The following is a 20,456-nucleotide window of genomic DNA, read 5'->3' as shown; positions in this document are numbered from 1 at the left end:
CAAGAGGATTCATGTTTTTTAATAATCCACAATCAAAATGTAAATTAAGTTCAGAACACAACACCGCAACCAGCTATCATTTTCAAACTGATGATTGACGGGTCTTTTCATAAAAGGATAAACCCTAAACAACACTGAATTTAAGTTATGAATGTTTTTGTTTACATCAGTAAAAAAAACAGACCTACGTTTTCAATTCTAATCAGTTGAAAAAAAAAAAAATCAGATTTTTCATTAATCAGACAAACTCTTTAATTATGTTTGTAAATTTAAGCCAAATTTACACTGTAAAAAAAATTAAGTCTTGAGCCTTTAAGAAGCTGAGTTACAAACACTGCTGCACAAGTGAGTTGCATGAGGTTGAATCCCAATTTGCAGCAATTATCAGCTATAAAAATCTGAATGCACCTACTGTAAGCAACATAAGACAACAAAAACAACTCCAAAAATTGCCAGATCAGCAGAATCCACAATGCAGCTGCACAAGTGCAAAAAAAAAAAAAAACCAAAATCGTTTCCTGTGTCAAGTCTGGAAAATAACAACATCTGGCCAACTGATTTTACACAGAGGAACACTGGTTACCAGTAGAATATTTAGACTTTATTGTCTGCTATCATTTAAAATAACCTAAACAATGATGCAAAATGCCATATTTTATTCCTCAAATGATCAAAAATTATCAGGGTTGTTTACTGCTCAAATCCTCTGAGACATGTTCAGTATATCTGAGCGCGTAGAAAAGTCATCTGTAAAAAAAAAAAAAAGACTGAAAGATGCAGGCGTTCTCCCTCTCCAGAGAAACTCCCCGGTTCAGTGAAATCATAAAGAAGAAGATGTAGTTCTAAGCTCCAAATTAGCTTAATTTATTAGCAGACCATCAGACCAAAATAGCTGGATCATGAGAAGTAAAACCACTGAGGCTTTCAGGCAACGTGTGGGGTAACCCGTGTAGGAGTTTGGTTTCGAGAGGAGCTATTCTCTTCAAAATGATTCCCATAGTCTCTCCTTGGAGCGTGTTGTCTCTGCTTTGACATCTGACTGCCTCGCTATTTATTGCTTGGAGCTTGTTTTACCGGTACGCTCCCTGTAATCACTTAGAATTAAAAACAAACAAAAAGGTCAACTTTGCCGCTTGAAATATAAAATCCGAAAATGTCAAAATGCTTAACAATGTGAGAGCAATCTAGTGTTTGTTGACTTTGTCTTTAATCCATCCATCAATCATTTTCATCCATCATCAGACCTACGTGCCTACGTCCTGCTACCGTAATCTCCTGACATCATGTCAAGACTCAGAGAAATCCAGCAGAGGTGCCTCGCTTAACATTTACACAGTTAGATTTGCTTATTCTCTGCTGCTGGCAGGTTAAATGATTTGCTTTAAGGCTCTCCAGCAGTAGCAGTTAAAGTGGAAAGTGAGAAGGTTTCTCATTCACTTTCTCCATCCAGAGCTTCCAACCACGATGTTTGGGGACTGGACCTGCTAAACCTGCGACAAATAGGCCTTCAGCATCAGCTCTCAAGCTCAAGTGTGAATATGAAAATCATAACTTTTGAAATTGACAATTAATCAAAAGTGATTTTGATGATTGAATAAGCATTTATAGAGCAAAAATGCTGAACACTTTCTGGTTTCAGCTTATCAAATTTGAGAATTTCTTCTTCTTTCCTTTCCTCTCTTTATAAACTAAATATTTTTAGGATTTGGACTGTTGGCTGGACAAAACAAGCTATTTGAAGATATTATCTTGGGCTTTGGGAAATCATGATGGGCGTTTTTCACTAGTTTCTAACATTTTCTAGACTAAACTCATCAATTAGTTTGGTGGAAAAGTGATTATTATGATTATTCTGATTTGTTTAGAATAAACAGCAGCAGCAGAAGAAGAGCTGGGTAATTCACATGTGCTGTGATAGCCACCATAGCTTCAAGAAAACTTTAGTATCCGCTGTTCCTGACTTTCATCACAATGATCACCAAACTCTTCCTCTTCTTCATCTGTTCGTCCACCGCACTCTGCTCGATCCATCCCTCCTTCACCCTCCTGCTGCGCTCAACCCGCCTCTCCATACATCTCTGTTCTGCGGTCACCCCTCCATCAATTTTACTCTTTGCACTTCCTACACTTCACATCCACCTCCAGATCTCCATCTATCAACCATTCATCCTTCATCTCGTACTCCGCCCACCAGTCCACTCCCCAGACTTTCCATTTCAATCAGTCCATCCCCTTTCTATCAGCCCTCTACATCCTCTGTTCTTTATATCTTATCTTTCTAACTCTGACTAAGTTTGTGGTGATAAAGTGGAACAATGATTAATAACTGATATGATATCATCGCTGTGATGAATAATCGCAAAACGCCCATCTTTGAGGACACCTTCTGAGCCAAACATCTTCAAAATATTATTATTGCACGTCTAAAGTTCATGAAAACAGCTTAGAAACTTCATAAACTGTAGATATAACTTACATGTTGGGTCCAGTTTCACAAAATGACTGGTACAGGCATCATTTTAGCTTTTAGTAGCCTGTTGAAATTCCACTTTTTTCAATATTTTGAAGAAAGTTGTCCAGTCAACATCTATTCAAAGTCTATTTTGCTCTGTTTGTCTGTCAGTACGCAGGGTTGTCAAAAAACAATTTCCATTAAATTTAGTCAACAGAGGACGTGTGAAACAACTGATTACATTTGGTGATCAAAATCTGGCTTAAAATAATGGATAAAAATAGAAAAATAACGACACTTTCACATACAAACTCCATGTACAAGACAGGGAGATAAAAACTCACTGCTGACCTGTCACAGATAAAACACCTGAAGATTGTTGTTCACAAAGGAAATACGTTGCTACTAAACCACAGAACTACACCAGACATTGTACAAACATATTTGCTCACAAGCGATATCGAACAATAGTCGCTGTTTACCTTGAGTATTGAGCATTATGATGGAGGAGAGTCTGGTATTGTCTCTACAATCATGTTCAAGTATCTTTGAGATTGAAAATAGCTGAATTTACTATGGAGAGGTTAGTTTACAGACCTGTGCTCATGTGCTTTCAAAAAGCTGAACAGTTAAAAAAAAATGTTGCAATTCCAGCAGACTTTCAGCACCGAGTTCATTGTAGACACAGTGTTTCAGGAAGTTAGGCGTCGTTCACACAGACTACAGCGCTGCTTGGAAAAACCCTCCTTAGTTATTTGAAATAAGCACAGAAGGAACTGTCAAAAAGACACATGGTCGTTTGGCAAAAATGTTGAACTCGGCCCAACTTTTGCCACAAAGCCCGTATGCACGGCAAATACACTATGTAGTATTTCATCATCTCACCGGTACCTGACACGACACACCCCAACCAACTCCTTGCACAGCTCCTTGAATATTTTTTAACGAAGGGTTGTTTTTCAACTAAACACTGAGTCAAACCCAGGTCATGCCAACATCAAACACAGGTGGGCGCATTGGTTTGAAACTGTTAAAACAGATATGACAGATATATAGACGGTTATGATGACACAAGACAGAAGCAGTCAGGTGATCCGAGAGGTTGTGAACAAGCAAACATTGAAGCCTGATTATCTAAACCAGTTTCTTTGAAGGTAGAACTGAAAGTGAGGCACAAGTACAGAAGGTCAAAGTCAGTGATGGACGTTCACAGAAGACAGTTTGGGTGATAATTTTGTTTTCTCTTCCAAATAAGTTTGTCTAGCCTGGGAGGGTTTGTTTACAACCTGTCTGATCGTCTGACCGCTCATGTTTCTTTCCTCATCTGATCTTTTTTTTTTTTTTTTTTTTTAGCAAAGCTGCAACGTTTCCATTTCTCAGCAATTTAACTAGTGAGTGCAACGTTATTACAGATAGAAATGAGGGACAAAACCGGAGGAAAAACCCTGTAAGCAACCAGAATTTCCCTTTATACTAAATAGAGATCTGAATGATGATGAAATGGAGGCCAAACACTGGTCTCAGATATAAAGCAAATCTACCAGATCAAATCTGGACTTCCTCAAATTGGAAGAGAGGTGAGACTTGGATTAATATTTGACAAATTGATACCCAGTGAAGTATAATCACAGACTGACAACGACACTCGCTGGACTGAATGATGATTATAGTTTCAGATGTTTCCTCTGAACAAGTTTCAAAATATGGAAACACAGAACGTATATCGCAGAACCTCAGAACTGTTAAATTGTATATTTGCCACTTCACCTGATTATAGTCATTATCATACTGTCCAGAAAAATGTGTGTGAGAGCTTAGGAGGTTAATTACCATGTGACTCTACACGCTCTGATGAAGGTCGCTAGGCCGAAACACGGCCGGATCGAACATGTCTGATCACACTTGATACCTGCTCACACCCACCTGATTCTCATCCACCCGTCTTTCCATCAACCCCCCCTCCCTTCTCTCTCTCTAACAGATCAACCAATCGCCTTCACCCATCCCGCCTCCCCCTCCTCACCGTGCACTCCATCTCCTCTGGTTCCGGTTTGATCTGTACAGACGGCATGTCTGTCTCGCCCTCCTCCTCCTCCTTCTCTTTCACAGACTTGGTCGCCACTTCCTCCCGCTCCTCCTCGTCTCCCTCCTCCTCCTGCCGTGGCCGAGACCTTGTCGCCGGCCCCTCCTTCTTCTCTCCTTCTAGTGGCGGTAGTGATGACGACGGCGGTGATTGTTGTTGTTGTTGTTGTTTTTGGGTCAGGGTGCTCTGCTTGGCCGGGGTCCTCTGCTTCTTCTGGGCGCCACCGGCACTCCTCTTCTGCTTAGGAGTCGACTGTCAATGAGGAAGAGAAGAAGAAGAGGAGACAGAAGGTGAGACGAGGAAGGAGGGAGTGGTGATAAAGAGAAGAAGAGTTGGAAAGGAGGTTGAGGAGAGGAGGTGTCAAGAGGGGTAGTGGTGTGTGGGTGTGGGGGGTGTGGGGGGAGGGGGTGGCAGAGAGAAACAGGAGGGGGAGGGAAGAGGGAGGAAAGGGTGAGAACATGTTAAAAAAAAAAAAACTTCCAGGCCAAGGGGGGAGGGGGACAGGAGGGGATTTGTTAAAGGATTTGAAGCAAAAGGGAATGAGGAGAAAAGTGTGTGTGTGTAAGGGGGGGGGGGTTTCCAAGAATTTCCCTTTACATTAACAGTGATCTGAATAATGATGAAACGGAGGCCAAACACTGGTCTCAGATATAAAGCAAATCTACCAGATCAAATCTGGACTTCCTTCAATTGGAAGAGAGGTGAGACTTGGATTAATATTTGACAAATTGATACCCAGTGAAGTATAATCACAGACTGACAACGACACTCGCTGGACTGAATGATGATTATAGTTTCAGATGTTTCCTCTGAACAAGTTTCAAAACATGGAAACACAGAACGTATATCGCAGAGCCTCAGAACTGTTAAATTGTATATTTGCCACTTCACCTGATTTCAGTCATTATCATACTGTCAAGAAAAGATGTGTACAGGAACTCAGAAAGTTAACCACCATGTGACCCTTTAAGCCACTCACCTGCCAGCTCCTGTACACAAATGACATGATTTCCATTTTCCTCCACGCTCTGATGAAGACCACTAGGCTGAAACGTTAGCAGGTTTGTTGACCAGAATAAATTGGTGAAATTGACACCAGTTGCTTTGTCCTGAAGATCTGTGTGTGTGTGCTACTTCTTTACCTTTGGATACCCGACGTTGGAACGGTCACTGTAACTCGTTTGTAATGCTTGTTTGATGAATATTAACTTCCAAATAAAATCCTCCTCCGGTGTCTGCCTGAATTTAATCCTGAGTGTGTGACTTGATCAAACATGTCTGATCATACTCCATACCTGCCCACACCCACCTGACTCTCATCCATCTCTAATAGATCAACCAATCACCTTCACCCACCCCGCCTCCCCCTTTCTCACCGTGCACTCCATCTCCTCTGGCTCTGGTTTGATCTGTACAGAGGGCACGTCTGTCTTGCCCTCCTCCTCCTCCTTCTCTTTCACAGACTTGGTCGCCACTTCCTCCCGCTCCTCCTCGCCTCCTTCCTCCTCCTCCTCCTGCCGAGGTCGAGACCTTGTTGTTGTTGGCTCCTCCTCCTTCTTCTCCTCTTCTGGCGGCGGTGGCGATGACGACGGCGGCGGCGGTTGTTGTTGCTGTTGTTGTTGTTGTTGTTGGGTCATTGTGCTCTGCTTGGCCGGGCTCCTCTGCTTCTTCTGGGCGCCGGCAGCACTCTTCTTCTGCTTAGGAGTCGACTGGCACTGAGGGAGAGAAGAAGAAGAAGAAGAGGAGACAGAAGGTGAGACGAGGAAGGAGGGATTGATGACAAATAGAAGAGTTGGAAGATAGGGAAAGGATGGGAGGAGAGGAGGTCACAAGAGGGGTGGTGCGCGTGTGGGGTGGGGAGTGGTAGAGAGAGGGAGGGGGAGGGGGAGGGAAGAGGGAGGAAGGGGTGAGAGCAAGGTAAAAAAAAAAAAAAAAAAACTTCCAGGCCGGGGGGGAGGAGGGATTTGTAAAAGGATTTGAAGCAAGAAGGAATGAAAAGAAAAGTGTTTGTGGGGGAGTAGAAGAGGGGGCGGGGGGGGGGGGAAGAGGAAGGAAATATGAAAAAGGAGGAGAAAAGATAAAAGAGGAAGAGGAGGAGGAAGACAGGTAGGAGAGGAAGCAAGACAGGAAATGGCACGCTAGAGTTTAGAGCGCAGGACAAAAAAAAAAAAAAAAACACATGACAGCGAGAATTACCTCTGCTCTAAAAGCCGGCTAAAGAGACCCCCCCCCCACCCAAAAATAAAAAAAAATCTACCAGAAGGGGGGGTAAAACACACACACACACACGCTCTGAAAGAAAGAAAAAATAAATAAATAAAAGGCAAAAAGAAAGAGAGAGGCAGAGAGACAAAAGGCCTAATCCTGAGGCTGCCAGTGAGGGAATGAGAGCGAAAGAGAAATAACAGAGACAGAGTGAGAGAGCAGGGAGGAGTAGCCGTGAAATGACCCCTCCCTCCCTTTCAGCGGCAGGCAGGCGGACACACCCTTCCCTGGAAGCCGAGCGAGACACACACATAGAAAGAGAGAGAGAGAGAGAGAGAGAGAGAGAGAGAGAGAGAGAGGTGTGGGGAGTGCCAGGGTAGAAAGATTCACTCTTACTAATACACACACACTCATTTTCTGTCTCCATTTTCCCTCGATGTCCACTTCCTCTCTCAGACATTTACATTTCCTACTACTCTGTTTATGAGATTTAAATCTACAAATAAACTTATTAACAGTTGTTGAAAACTCCTACAGCTGTAAAATTACCTACATCCCGGCGTGAAGATGAAGAGATGTGTAGGCCTCAGTATTTGAAAGGTTTCAGTATCAGTGATGATACAATACAAACTGTACTTTTTTTTTTTTTATTTGAGCAATATAAAGATGCTTTTGTCACTTAACGAGTTGTCAAATGATAAATGTTCTCGAAACACGAGCAACTGTACAAAAGCTTTGTCTACATAATAGTTTTAAGATTAAATCAGACAGAATAAGTGAAGAAAAACACGTCGCACTAGTGAATTAAAGGAAATAAATGTGCTAAAAGTTAAAGCTTCTACATTCATCAGCACTGTATTTTCTAATCAACCAACACTCATTGTCATAGTAATACTGACTATCATAACGCACGCAGTAGCCAAAGATACATTTTAAGGTGATTTCAGTCTCCAAATTTGAGGATTGGAATTAATTTGAAACTTTTATTTTTCATTTATTTGATTGATTTTCTGGAAACTCGTTCGGTTTATAAAGTCTCACAGATACACGGCGCCCGAGGTAATGTCTTCAAATTTCTTGTTTTCTCTCACCAACAAATAACAACAAAACCCAGTTAGTAAAGGTCAACCAGTGGGTGCCAGTTTCATAGAAGAGAAATAAGAAGTGAAAATAAAATGCTTTCACACCTTTTCTATCGTTTTTACTGTGCAACAGATGCTCAAATACACAAAACAACCTCACTGTAAACCACACTGCTTAATGGGAAACGTAGCGTCATGTACAGTAAAAGCCATTTACTAAAAGCACGAGGTCTGCCGAAGGTGTTTGCCGTATCGTCGATCAATCAAACTTTATTTGTACTGGAGAGCACTTTTCAAACAAGTTAGTGCGAGTCAAAGTGCTTCACAGATGACTGACAATCAGATAAGACAGAACTAATACAAACAGTAAAACAATTTGAAACTAATGCGCAAAGAAATAAAACTGATTATTAAATAATACACATAAAAATAACAATAATAAAATAAAATAATATAGATAAAATGCCATATGCCTCGAGGAATTCATATAAGCTAAATAATAAAGCCCAGTGAAAAATATCCAAATCTTTACTAAAAGTAAAAGTATTAAAAAAAAAAGTTCTGCATTCAATATATTACTTGGGTAAAAGTATTTACAGTAAAAGTTTTTCACGTTACATTGGTAAGTAAGTAAAAGTAGTCAGTGTGTGAAGAGCAGTTAAATTATTAATACTGTATGTTGAATTGTCAGCAGCATCTTAATGATGTAACTGGTCCAGCTGGGACTCAGTGGAGGATTGCAATGCACTGTGACCTTTTGTGACCTTTGTCTGTTAAATGTTTAATCTGCAAAGTAACTACATCCAACATATAGACGTAACAGGGGAAAATAATCTAGTATTTTCTTGTAAAATGTAGTTTATTAAGTACAGGACTGGAGTAAATGTACTTACTGTACTTTCTACTTGTGTAGTGGAGGGTCAGTAAAGTAACTGTAGCACATACCGAACATGCCGCTTCATTTGATGCACATCAGTACACACGCTAGATACACGGAGAGACAGAAGAAGCAGTCATGGTACGGTGGCCAGGATGTGTCAATCCTGGGAACGGATGCTCTAAAAAGCCCACATTTGGGACAACAGTTTACTTACACAAAGCTTCATGAACAAGGTCCGTGTTACACGCTGTAATTGTGAGAGTTTCACATTTTGTTCCACGGCTTAAAGTCAATATGTGAGCGATGAGTTTCTATCTGTTCATAAAATCATTTGTAGACTTAATATCATCCAGATGTGTGGTTCAAGAATTAAATCTGCAAAAACTATCACGAGTCTTTGTTGATGAAGAGCTCATTTTCTTTGTTCCTTTTTCCTGAAGCCGAGGGGGGGGGGGGGGGGACGGAGGAAACACACAGGTTGACCTTTAAATGACATCATGAACAAACATTTGCATGCATTATTTTTTTTTTTGTTTACTGTGTTTTGCTCTGCCTGTGACCTCAGACAGAGCTCTCGGGGCAGACCGACATGTGACTCGGCACCAGCGGATTCCACACTGAGGTGTGGCCTTAGCCAATCAGCCTGGGTGTGGCTGCAAGCACCACCCCTCCCACACACACACACACACACACACAAAGGGGACACACACTGGTCTCTCAGTCCCATTGTAAGTGGACAGAGCCCCCTCTGTGTCTCTAAACAAAGGTAAAGGCTGCTCAATGCCACACCTTCCACCCCCCACAACCAGCAACACACACAGAGCCCGAATCTGAAATTACAAAACAACTTCCCTGAAACATTACAAAGTATCTTGTGCTTTACATTTATAGGTCCACCTCCTATTTTTATTCTTTTTCCACGATGTTTAAATGGCCAAACAGACCATGTGATGAATTATTTCAAACTGGTTAACAGCAGAAAACGTCCAGCGATCTAAAAAAACTGGGGGTCACATCAATTAGTTGTTCAAAATAAAGAGAATCACACTAAAGGAGCAGGAAGTGGACCAGAATGCACTGCAGCTACAACACAGGTTACACTTCAATTAAGGAATGCAACTTTTTTTTTTTTTTTTTATTCATTTTTATACTCATATGTGTTGTTTTCTTGTTCTAATGGAAGCTAGCACCAAGTCATTGTCCTTTACATATCATGGTAAGATTGCATGAAACAGGAATTTATGCAAACTTCCTGTTACAAATTCAACTACATGAAAATTATAACTGCATGAGAGAAACTGTTAAAGAGGATGTGCTGAGCAAAACTGACTGAAGATTTAAGTCTTATTAAAGGGTGGAGAGGCTCTTGAGACCAGCAGGGTAAATTTTCCAGCAAACATTATTTCATTATAGTACATTTTCATCTTTTAGAACTTGTTTTTCATTCTTTATCTGACTTTCAGCTCAGTTTTTAGGGGTTTCGCTCCAGTTTGATGTTTTGACCGGATTTGCTCTCCGCTGACGGCCTCATTATCATCTCCTCTGTTCTGTAATTGGCCACTTCTCACCTGCTATTGATGTTGAACTCCGTTCAGCTCTTGTGGTGGCAGCATGAATGAAAATGGCTCCCTCACCGTCAATTTGTAAATTCACCCAACATCAACAATCATTGGCTGTCGTGGGTCGCACAGGGTAGAAACTCAAGTCAGTAAGCCAAATCACATTTCCTCTTCTACATTTTTCTTGTGGTAAGACTGAAGCAGTGTGTGTGTGTGTGTGGGGATTTTTGCCATTTAAAATACAAAATAAAATTCCCATACAAACTGTATTTGGTGCCCCACAGCACCAAATACACCAGCGAGTGGAAGCGCCATATTGTTGCAATTTTTTGGTGAGTGTCAGACAGTCTCGAGGAGGGAGGATTTGTTTTTGTCTGCTGGAAAGAGCTGAAGGCTGCAGACGGCACAGCTGAAGGGCAAAACTCCACCAGCGGCTTAAAGTCAAACATACTCCCTTAATTCCAACTTTTCACTGAAATTTAACAAAATCCTTTTCCATTAAGACTTCCATGATTCTACCAGGCTACTCTTACAAGTATTAACTGTGGGAAATGAATCATTATTGGGAGCTAGATAATAAGAAATGCAGAAACCTTTATACTCTAGTGGAAACACACAGATGGACAGCAGGACGAGGAGGATTCTGCAGCAGGAGTGATTTAAGAAGTTTCAATGGGTATTTTGATATATATTTTGCAGACTGCAACAAACTGAATACCCCTCCCCCTCCCCTTCCAAACATGTAGAAGAACCTACAGTGGCTGTGAAACTTGTGAAAAAACATGAAAGGCGCTCTTTGGGTTACAGTAGAAACACAGCAGGCACTGTGGAAGATGACCCGCTCCCTGTGTAGATTATAAAGGGCTCATTCTAAGGTAACGAAAACACAATTCTTATTTTCAGGTGATTATACACCAATTAGAATATTATCTTCCATTTCTGCCAAGTCCGTTCAGCTAGATGCCACTAAATTCAACACACTGCACCTTTAAACACTGGCAGAAAAACGTTTCTAATGATGAATCACCACGATCTATGAAGTTTTTCTGGTCAAGTATAACTTCATGAACTCTCACTGTTGACCAAACGCTGTCTTTATAGTACTGACCTTTGAGGTCAGTGGAGAACCAGAGAGTCCAAAATGGAGGAAGCTACTGTAGCGCTTTGTGCCACCGCCCAGTTTTTTTTTTTATGTTCCTCTGTCTGAGCATAAACTACACCACAAAAGAGCAACTGTTTGTGCAGACAGTTAGCGAATGAAGTTAATGGCACAAATACTACTTTTGAATAAACTGTGTGAACTTGTTGTCTCTTTAGCGATCGAGCTAACGAGCAAGCGGTTAGCAAACTCGTCAGCTTGAAGAGATTTTTTTCCCCTCCTTAACTCTTTTTGAAGAAATTGAAGTAAAATCCTGAGAGCAAAATGCCACGGGGGATTAAACAGCCCAGCACAGAGAAAATAGAAAGAAGTTCAGGGAACTTTTGTGTTTAGCGGTTAGCTCACCAGCTACAGTCATTCCCCACGAGCCCTGTGAGTAGTTCTAACGTCAGCAAGAGTCTGGATGCAAATATTTCATGAAGACATGCAGATAAATTTCACAACGATGCCAAATCGTTTCTGAGGCCTTCAGTGAGGTAACAACCAACTTCTTACTTCACTTCAAGAGTTTTCTTCATGTTTTGTGTCATATACAAATTAGCTAATTCAATTCAGCTGAATTCCGACCATATTTATTAGCCTAAATATATTCAAATGTTGTGTATTTTGTGCTCTTTTGGGAAACAACCTCATTTGGAATCATTAATCAGACAAATTTTAAGATCCATTTGTAGTGAACAATTTAAGAGTTAAAAACTGAATTTGATTGTCTTTGCACTTTTATGACCTGTGAGAATCTTGTGCACCGACTTGAGCATAAATCTGCTCAAAAGTATTTTGGATTGGAAGGGTTACGAGCCGCAGCCAGACCTGGATCGAATAGGATTTGCAAATAATTCCTCAGCGTTTGTTTTAACCTAATCTGGAGTTCCAGCTGGGTGGAGTTCAGTGCTCCAGGACATTTCAGACGGAGCCACATGGGCAGTAAATCACAGGAAAAAAAACACACAAAATAGAAAATTTTAGTCGGCTGGACTTTCTGAAGTCGTGCCTCAACATACAAACCACACCCATTTTACCACGCCGAAAAGGATGAAGCAAACATTGAGAATCTTTTGCAAATCTGACTTGATCCACATCTGCAGTCAGGGGGGAGGGAGTACAGTTAGGGGGCCAGGAGTTATGTGTGTGTGTGTGTGTGTGTGTGCATGTGTGTGGAGAGCAGCACTAACAAGTACTGATAGTGAGAGACTGCGTACGTGTGTATGCACATGTTATGTGTGTGTAAATGAGGACTGACAAGAGTATGTGTGTGTGTGTGTGTGTGTGTGTGTGAGGAGGGGTCCTGCTGTGGAGTTCCAGGAATAAAAGGGTGGGGTGGGTGTGACCCTGTCAGCCTCTGATCCCACCACAGGAAGTCAGGGTGGGGGTAGAGAGGGACCAAGACTGAAAAAAGACAGACAGAGATAGGACTTTCTTTGCCCCAGCTCACATTTCCAACTACATACGACAGAGTTCCCAAGCAACAAACACACATACCGATATTCCATGGTGAATTACTTTGTTTAGAAGTTCAAACCAAGTGGCAACTACCACAGCTTGAGGTTGAAGCCAATGTTGTCGGCCACTAGATGCCGGCTCCAAAAAGTCCCTGACTTCATTCAAAAAGCATCAGCTTCTCTTTATAAAGACTAAGTCAATAAGTCATTAAGGCCTCACTGAATTCACGTCCTCTAATAAGTATGCTGGCGGTCATTTTCTGAAATTATTGCTCCGTTAATAAGATTTGAGGACTTATAGGAGCTTTGATGTCTGCTGCGTTCGCTCGCCTGCTACTCTCCCCGGCTCCGGGACTCGCACCGAGTCGGATTATTCTCATAATATTTCTGTAAGTTTAACGTTACTGGACAAGTTTGCTTAATTAGCTAACGTGTGCACCAGTCAGTGTTCCCAGTGAGCTAGCGTTTGCTTCAGTCTAAGTGCATCATAAAAGTTGCTAAATGATGTCATGTGGTAATTTGCCAATATGTGACATCACTGCTAGATGGTTGTGTGTGCTGGAGATTTTCTGAAAAGATGCCCATTACAATACAAACTACAGTAACTCAAACAAGGCAAACACAAAAGTTTTACAACGCTTGCTCATAGCAACTGAACCGCAAATTAGTTTTTGCTGATATAAAGGCCAAGTGGAGAAACATCACAGACGATGAAAGCCATCGAAACAAAGCGCTTCAAGCTTCTTACTCCATGTCTGGTGAGCTGAATGTGGCGATGCCGCTCGTGCGAGGGTACAACCAGGCTGCCCCCTGGTGGACAACATTACATTTTTATTTTGCGACAGTTCCGGTATCTATTTGCTATCTATCTATTTCTAATTCAGCATGAAGTGTGTATCTGTGCATGTTTGTTTACTGATTTGTCTACACACTAGAAGTTTGGTATTAGACAATATTTTTTTAATAAACAGCTCCCCCTGCTGGACGGTGCAAACCATTACATTTTTATGGTTGTTTTTTTTATCCGTCTGCTGATTGACTTTAGTATATTTCTGTATAAATATATCTGTTTCTTATTTTTCCATACACATAAGAGCATGGGCACAAAAACAATATATATATATTTTTTAACACAGCTCCCTCTGGTGGAAGAATTTCAATTTTCTGCAGCGGTTGTTCACCAAAACTAAAATGCTTTTGACTACTAAAGTTGATCAACGTGAATGTGTATGAAGGCGATCAACCGATAGACTCTCACAGCAGCGGTGGGGTCAACTGTCGTCGTATTAATAATGCCCTAATCAGCATTTATCGAGCAAAAATGACAAAAATTGTCTCGTTCCAGCTTCACTAATCAATCAATGATTAAATCAATCATTAGTCACAGGAGTAAAATCACCATACAGGGACATACTAAGGGCAAAACTCACTGACAGTTTTTTTTGGAGAGAAGTTGGATTTGGATCCGCAGCCGTCCACTAGAGGATCTGAGTCTGGGCTTCAAACAGGCCAATCTCAACATTTTTAAAATCTATTTTTATCCGGTGAAGGCTGGCTGAGCGTGAACTGAACGCTCTGCTTCATCCTCATACGATCCCACACATTCACACCCGCTCAGAACAACCAGTCTGTCACTGCTGAGCTGTGGGGAGCTGAGGAGGAGAGTCATGTCGCAGGTTGCTAAGGGAGATTTTTCCCCAATCACTCTCTGCGTCCTGGTCTGAGATTTCAACCCTGTCACTACCTCACTGAGATAAAAGACGATAAACGGGGATTTAAAAAAACAATACAATCAGATCAGCTGCTACAGAAAGATGACAAATATTTTGATTTGAATTTTTTTTTCTGATGTGTGACAGTGAAAGTAGATGGCAGCACAAAGAAGACAGATATGATGGAGACCTGACAGGAAGGGAGCTGGATGAACTCGCTGCAAAAAATGACGGCTTCCCAAACATTACTTTATTATGAGACATAAAGGAATACACTGAGAAAAATAAAGGTTAACAGCAAACTGGTGATTATCTGTAGATTTGTCTATTAATGTTTGTTTTGTGCTTTAAAATAGTTCATGACGTCATCTGACAACAGAGAGACATTTGGATGAAACACAACGTTTTTTAATTAAATGTGTTGTTTTTAAAAAGAACAGCTTTTCCCCAATGCGTGGTAAATAAATTTCACCACATTATTCACCCAATTCAGTGTGCAAAGTGCTGAGGAATGTTGTGTCAGCATGTTGAGATCATGTTTTCGAGGTGATCTTGGCAAAACAATGTTCACATTAACTGTGTTGGGAAGAAGTAGAATAACTACTTATTACTGTAACACGAAACCGTTTACTGGTTTAATATGATTCAGTTTTTCAGTCAGCAGTTTGTATCTGAATCTAATAGAGAAACAATCATTGATTAATTGTTGATAGATGCTGAAAACGCTGGTTCCAGCTGCTCGGATGTGACTGTTTGCTGCTTTTCTCTGTTTTATATCATTGTCAAGTGAAAATCTTTGGAATTTGGACTGTTGGTCAAACAAAACAAGCAATTTGGAGACATCGCCTCTGGGAAGTTATTGACTTTTTTTTTTTACTATTTTCTAAATTTTCCACAATGATTGAAAAAAAAAATCAATTAGTAAATAATGAAAATATCAGCTAGTTGCAGATCTATTTAAATCCATTATTACATGAATGTGATATAAAAACACTTGCTGAGCTTATTTTTTACAGTGTGAAAGAGAGGGTGGGACAGAAAGAGAGACTATCTGGGTCAGCGCTCTCTTCTCTGTCACTGCTGCCTCTCTCCAAACCCCCTGGCCCTGTGTGTGTGTGCATGTGTGTGTGTGTGTGTGTGTGTGTGTTTTGGGTGGGGGGTGGGGGATTGCCCCAGTCAGCCGCACACTGTTCATGCCTCCACAGGGTCCACACACACACACACACACACACAATTTACGTCTAATTATGCTCCCACCCATGAACGATCACGCTGCAGTTTCCCCGAGCAGTTCCAAAAAACCCGATCAAGGTACATCAAGGTACACACTGACATTGATTCATTGTTATTAGATGTACAGATGAAGATGATCCGTCTCCATTTGACCCCAGTTTCTTCCTTTCTGTCTGTATTCTAGCTCAGTTACTCTCAAGAGTTTCCTTCTATCATAGTGTTATCATTTAACTATGCAGCAGCAGCAGCAGCAGCAGTAGTTTCAGTTTGGGAGTCATCAGTGTTTCATGTAACCGAGGGTACAATGAGCATAAGAGGCGGAGGGGAAATAACCAAAATTAAGAAAAGAGACAGAGGGTTTTTTTTTCCCCCTCCTATAATGGCCACCAGTTCATACCACTGTGGGTTCAATCTCAGTTCATAGCACCGTTTAACATCCTCCCGACAGGCTGTCGATAGCATTCAGATATGGAACGGTAATTTTTCAGTGCACTGAATGCAAAAGCAGTCAAAGCTTTCTGTTCAGTAATAGCGGGAGGTTATGCGTCTTTATAGATTTTATGGCATCTTTTGGATTATCTGGGCACATTTCAGTAGAGAGAGATATAAAGAGACAAAGATAATGTGCTGCAGGAGACTCAGGTCAGTGTCAGATTGACCATTAATGGAAGCATTAGCATGAAAAGGTTTCCCAGTCACTCCTCACACTCGCCTCATGGATCTTTAGTTTTTTTTTTTTTTCTCCTGAGGGTGTCGAAAGCATGGTGGTGGTTTTCCAAGATGGCACCCCGTTCATTCCTATTTAAAGAGAGTGTTTTTGAATCCCAGCACACATTAAAGGATATGGCATAGGCTACAAATTTTGGGACAACAATAGAGGAATAAGACATATCAGGCTCTGGATACACACACACACACACACACACACACACACAATACCTGTAAGTAGATTAATTCATTGTTGGTTTGGCTCTGCACATGACATTAGTTGACAAAAGAAAAATATAGAAAATTGCAAGCTATATCTTTTAAAGCCACAAAAGAATATGGAGAAATGAATTTTTTTTGTAAATTTTGTGCCGTTATAGGACAGAGTGTAGTGGTGTAAGAGTCTGCAGTTAAAGTGGAAACGAGGGGACGTCCCACCAGGATGCTCTGATTTGTTCATTCTTACTATACCTAACGCCATAAGAGTAGTTTCATAGTGTTTGTGACACACAGTAAATGTTCTTCCTTTTTTTACGGCTGTTTTTTTTTCAAGCGATTATGTGGTACAAAGTCTTTCTGGTCTTTCTAGTGTAGTGGTATAATTTTATAAAAATGGCAGCACTAGAAAGAAACCATTGCCAATGAAATTTGACATGTGGATGCACGAAAACATTTATTGCTACAAACATGTGAGTATAACATTACGTTAACTATGTTTGGACACTTATCAATGGGCAAAGTAGAAATAGACTAAGCACCATTTACTATTTACAGGCAGTAGCTACTAGTTCAAGTACAGGTCAGAAAGGTCTGCGTCTTACTTCTTACTATACTTCAGTTGGGAGAGGTCAAGGAGGTCAGTTCCCATTGGTTTCCAGATATTGCACAACTCCTGTAACTGGAGTCCTACACACACACACACGTATACACACCCCCACCTCCCTCTAAAGATTCAGCCCTGAGAAGCGAGAGGACCCCCTCTTAGAGAAGAAGGAAAATGAGGGAAAACTGTGTGTGTGTGTGTACATACTTATGGTATGCATGTGTGCATGTGTATGTGTGTGTATGTGTGTGTATGTGTGAGAGTCAGAAGCTTTCAGCCTACACTTCCTTCATATAGACACACACACACACACACACCTCCCCTGCTTAAACCCCCCTCCCTCTTTCAGTTTTCTTCTTCCTGTTGACCTCCCTTACTTTGTGTGTGTGTGTGTGTGTGTGTGTGTGTGTGTGTGTGTGTGTGTGTGGGTGTGTAGTTGGGGACGGGCGGGGCTTGGTTAATAAGTGACCGAGATGAGACGGGCAGTTGGTTGCTAAAGGGCGATGCCACCGAAGATTACTTTTTAATTCATGAGCGAGGACATAAAATTCAATCAGAAAGTCCAGATTTAGGAACATCTGGGAAGGATTCCTTCAAATATTTTCGGAGAATTGAAGATCTCAACTGTGAACAGTAACAGGACTTCCTGTGCTTACTGTCTTGGCAGTTTTTTTTTTAATCACTTGAGACACAAGAACACAAACATCAAATTCTCCTCCTGCATCCTGTTTGAAAGCAGGTGGACTTTGAGAACACAGATGAGTTTGATTTTGTTTGGAATATACTGTACGGAAAAACAGAATCTGCCAGGAGAGCTGCTCACGAGAGCTGATTTTCGTATTTTACACTTTCAGATCCGTCCCCGCGGCCTCTCCGGTCTTGACTATGTGGGCATTCAGACAGTAAACAGCACTACGTTAAAAAAAAAAATAAAGAAAAAGAAAAACCCAGTGAGCAGCAGCGATGTGGGGGTCCAGTGTGAGTTTGTGCATCCGTGCGTTTTAAGATATCAGACGCCAAAGTGGTTTAAATTATGAGTTCGAATTTCACGACTCTTTTACAAGTCATCATGTTGACAGAATCCGTCTTGACGACTGCGAGGCTAAAAGTAGAATCACAGCATCATGTTATACATAAATGTATACTTGACTATGTTTGATTATTCAATACATGGGCGGATTTGAAGGGAGCCGGTCCTGCAACAATAGTGGGAATTTACTTCCCTTTCAGCAGTGTTTCATATGTTGATCATGACTGATAAGTTCTGCTGTTGGTTGAAAACTGCACTTGAACTTCAACATTTTGTTTTTATTGACGATTAAAAGACCTCCTTCCAAAGCTTCATGTCATAGCAGATTCACACAGTTTCACCATAAATGTCATACAAACTAACATAGATCACTATGACAATATCAAATAGGAAATGAACCCTGTAGTGTGGGGTATATTTTCTTTAAGCAGAGCTATTCTGCTATCAAATATATTAAAATCACAGCTGTATTATATCAGAACATGCAAGCATGCTAGCAGCTCTGTACAGCTAACAACAGAGGCTCCTTCTTTTGGGCCCCACTGACCCTTTGGACTGCTGGACTGGTATCCAGTTAACAATCTATGGATCAACACAGTGTCTCCATTGCTTCTGTGCAGCAGAAGTTGAACCAGATTTAATTTTTTTGCAAGACTGGCTTTGAGGTTTTTTTTGGGTTTTTTTTACAGGAACCTTTTGTCATGTGCCTACACAGTGGTCTCATTGAAATGAATGAGGAGGCTGCACAAAAAAAAAACACACAAAAAAATCGGTAAATCTTGCTCAACAGATGTGTATAGACTGTAAAAACAAAAAGTTCTTCCTGTAACACATGCGTGTGATGAAAATGTCTGTTAAATATTAAACATTGGGAGCTATATGTACGCTCGGTTGCTTCTCCCTATGCGTCTGTATGTCACATGTCTCTGAAGCCTGAGGCTCTCTGTACCAAGCAGTGCCATCTCTGTCTCTATTGTCCTGCATAGAGAGAGCAAAAAAAAATAAATTAAAAAAAAAAAAAAGAGGAGAAGAGGAAGAAATAATGTGATGTTGAGGCAGAAAAAAAAAATGTTATAAAGGACACGGGAGAGGAAGGAGAAAATAAAAAAGAACGGAAAGAGAATAAAGAGGAAAGAGACGAGGAGAGCTCGAGAGAAGTAAAAACCACAGAGCGAAGCCTTTCACTCTCTCAAACAGCTGTGACCTTACATGTCTATGTCTTCCTCCTCCTCCTCCTCCTCTTTATTTAACTCATACCACTCTCTCCTCTCAAAGTCTCTCCTGCTGATAACCCTCCCTATAAATCATTACAGTCTTATCTCACTTTTCACTTAACTAAACTACATTTTAATGACATAAATCAATTTCTAACACATACAGAAAAATAATAAATATCAAGTAAAATGACAACACGGAGACAAAAAGCAGTGATCACACCGTACTTGAGTATTACATCATCACTAGCTGATAGAGCAAACACACACACACACACACACACACACACGGCACTGAAACAACACGCCTACTTCTGCCTCTCGCACTACAGCAGAGAGGACAAACTTATCTCCCGTCCCCCCCCCCTCGACCACTCCCTGACAGTTTCACTCCCTCCCTCCACCCCTCCTGCAGCTGAGGAGAGCCCACCGCCTCTTAAAGGGCCAAGGTCCCCTCCTAAGAGGGGCCTCGTGCGCACGGGCAGGGCCAGGGCAGGAACGTACCGCGGAGAGGTCGAGGCTGGAGCTGCTCTGACGCTCGTCGGAGAGACGAGAGATGTGACTCCCTTGATTCTCACACACACACATTTTATGATAAGACTGCTCGCTCATGGGTTCGGGTCCTTATGGACACTTCCTGATCCTTGTGTCCTTCATTGGTGATCTTGAAAAATGAGGTTTATAATTAACAAGAGTAAAACATAAAGTTTAAAAAATCATTTACTTTAAAATGACTCAGGGAGAAGTAAGATCAGTCAAGTCCTACTGGCAGAATTAATTTACTATTTTACTAATGTTATCTAGACCTTGATGCTCAGATGAGGCATGAGGTGGCACAATAACAAGATGCAGTGTTTGCAAGAAGTCCTGTAGCTAG

At 41.2% G+C, this 20,456-nt stretch overlaps 1 protein-coding gene across 6 annotated transcripts in view; it reads right to left on the bottom strand.

The window, feature by feature from the left end:
* klf8 (Kruppel like factor 8) overlaps positions 1 to 20,456 on the bottom strand; it is an 85,058-nt gene that overhangs the window by 38,859 nt on the left and 25,743 nt on the right. For 3 of the 6 annotated variants that reach the window (XM_067608869.1, XM_067608868.1, XM_067608872.1), the window contains exons 2-3: positions 5,912 to 6,250; positions 4,476 to 4,787 (exon numbers count right to left, since the gene is read on the bottom strand). In XM_067608869.1, coding sequence (XP_067464970.1) covers positions 4,476 to 4,787; positions 5,912 to 6,250 — 651 coding nt within the window. Of the gene's footprint in view, positions 1 to 4,475; positions 4,788 to 5,911; positions 6,251 to 6,731; positions 7,039 to 20,456 lie in introns of those variants that run through there. The other 3 variants (XM_067608874.1, XM_067608873.1, XM_067608870.1) reach the window with 2 other exon arrangements.

The sequence above is a fragment of the Thunnus thynnus genome, chromosome 13 (assembly GCF_963924715.1).
Source record: "Thunnus thynnus chromosome 13, fThuThy2.1, whole genome shotgun sequence".
NCBI classification, from domain to species: domain Eukaryota; kingdom Metazoa; phylum Chordata; class Actinopteri; order Scombriformes; family Scombridae; genus Thunnus; species Thunnus thynnus.
The sequence above is the reverse complement of the archived record's forward strand: the minus strand, read 5'-3'. Positions and strand labels throughout refer to the sequence as shown.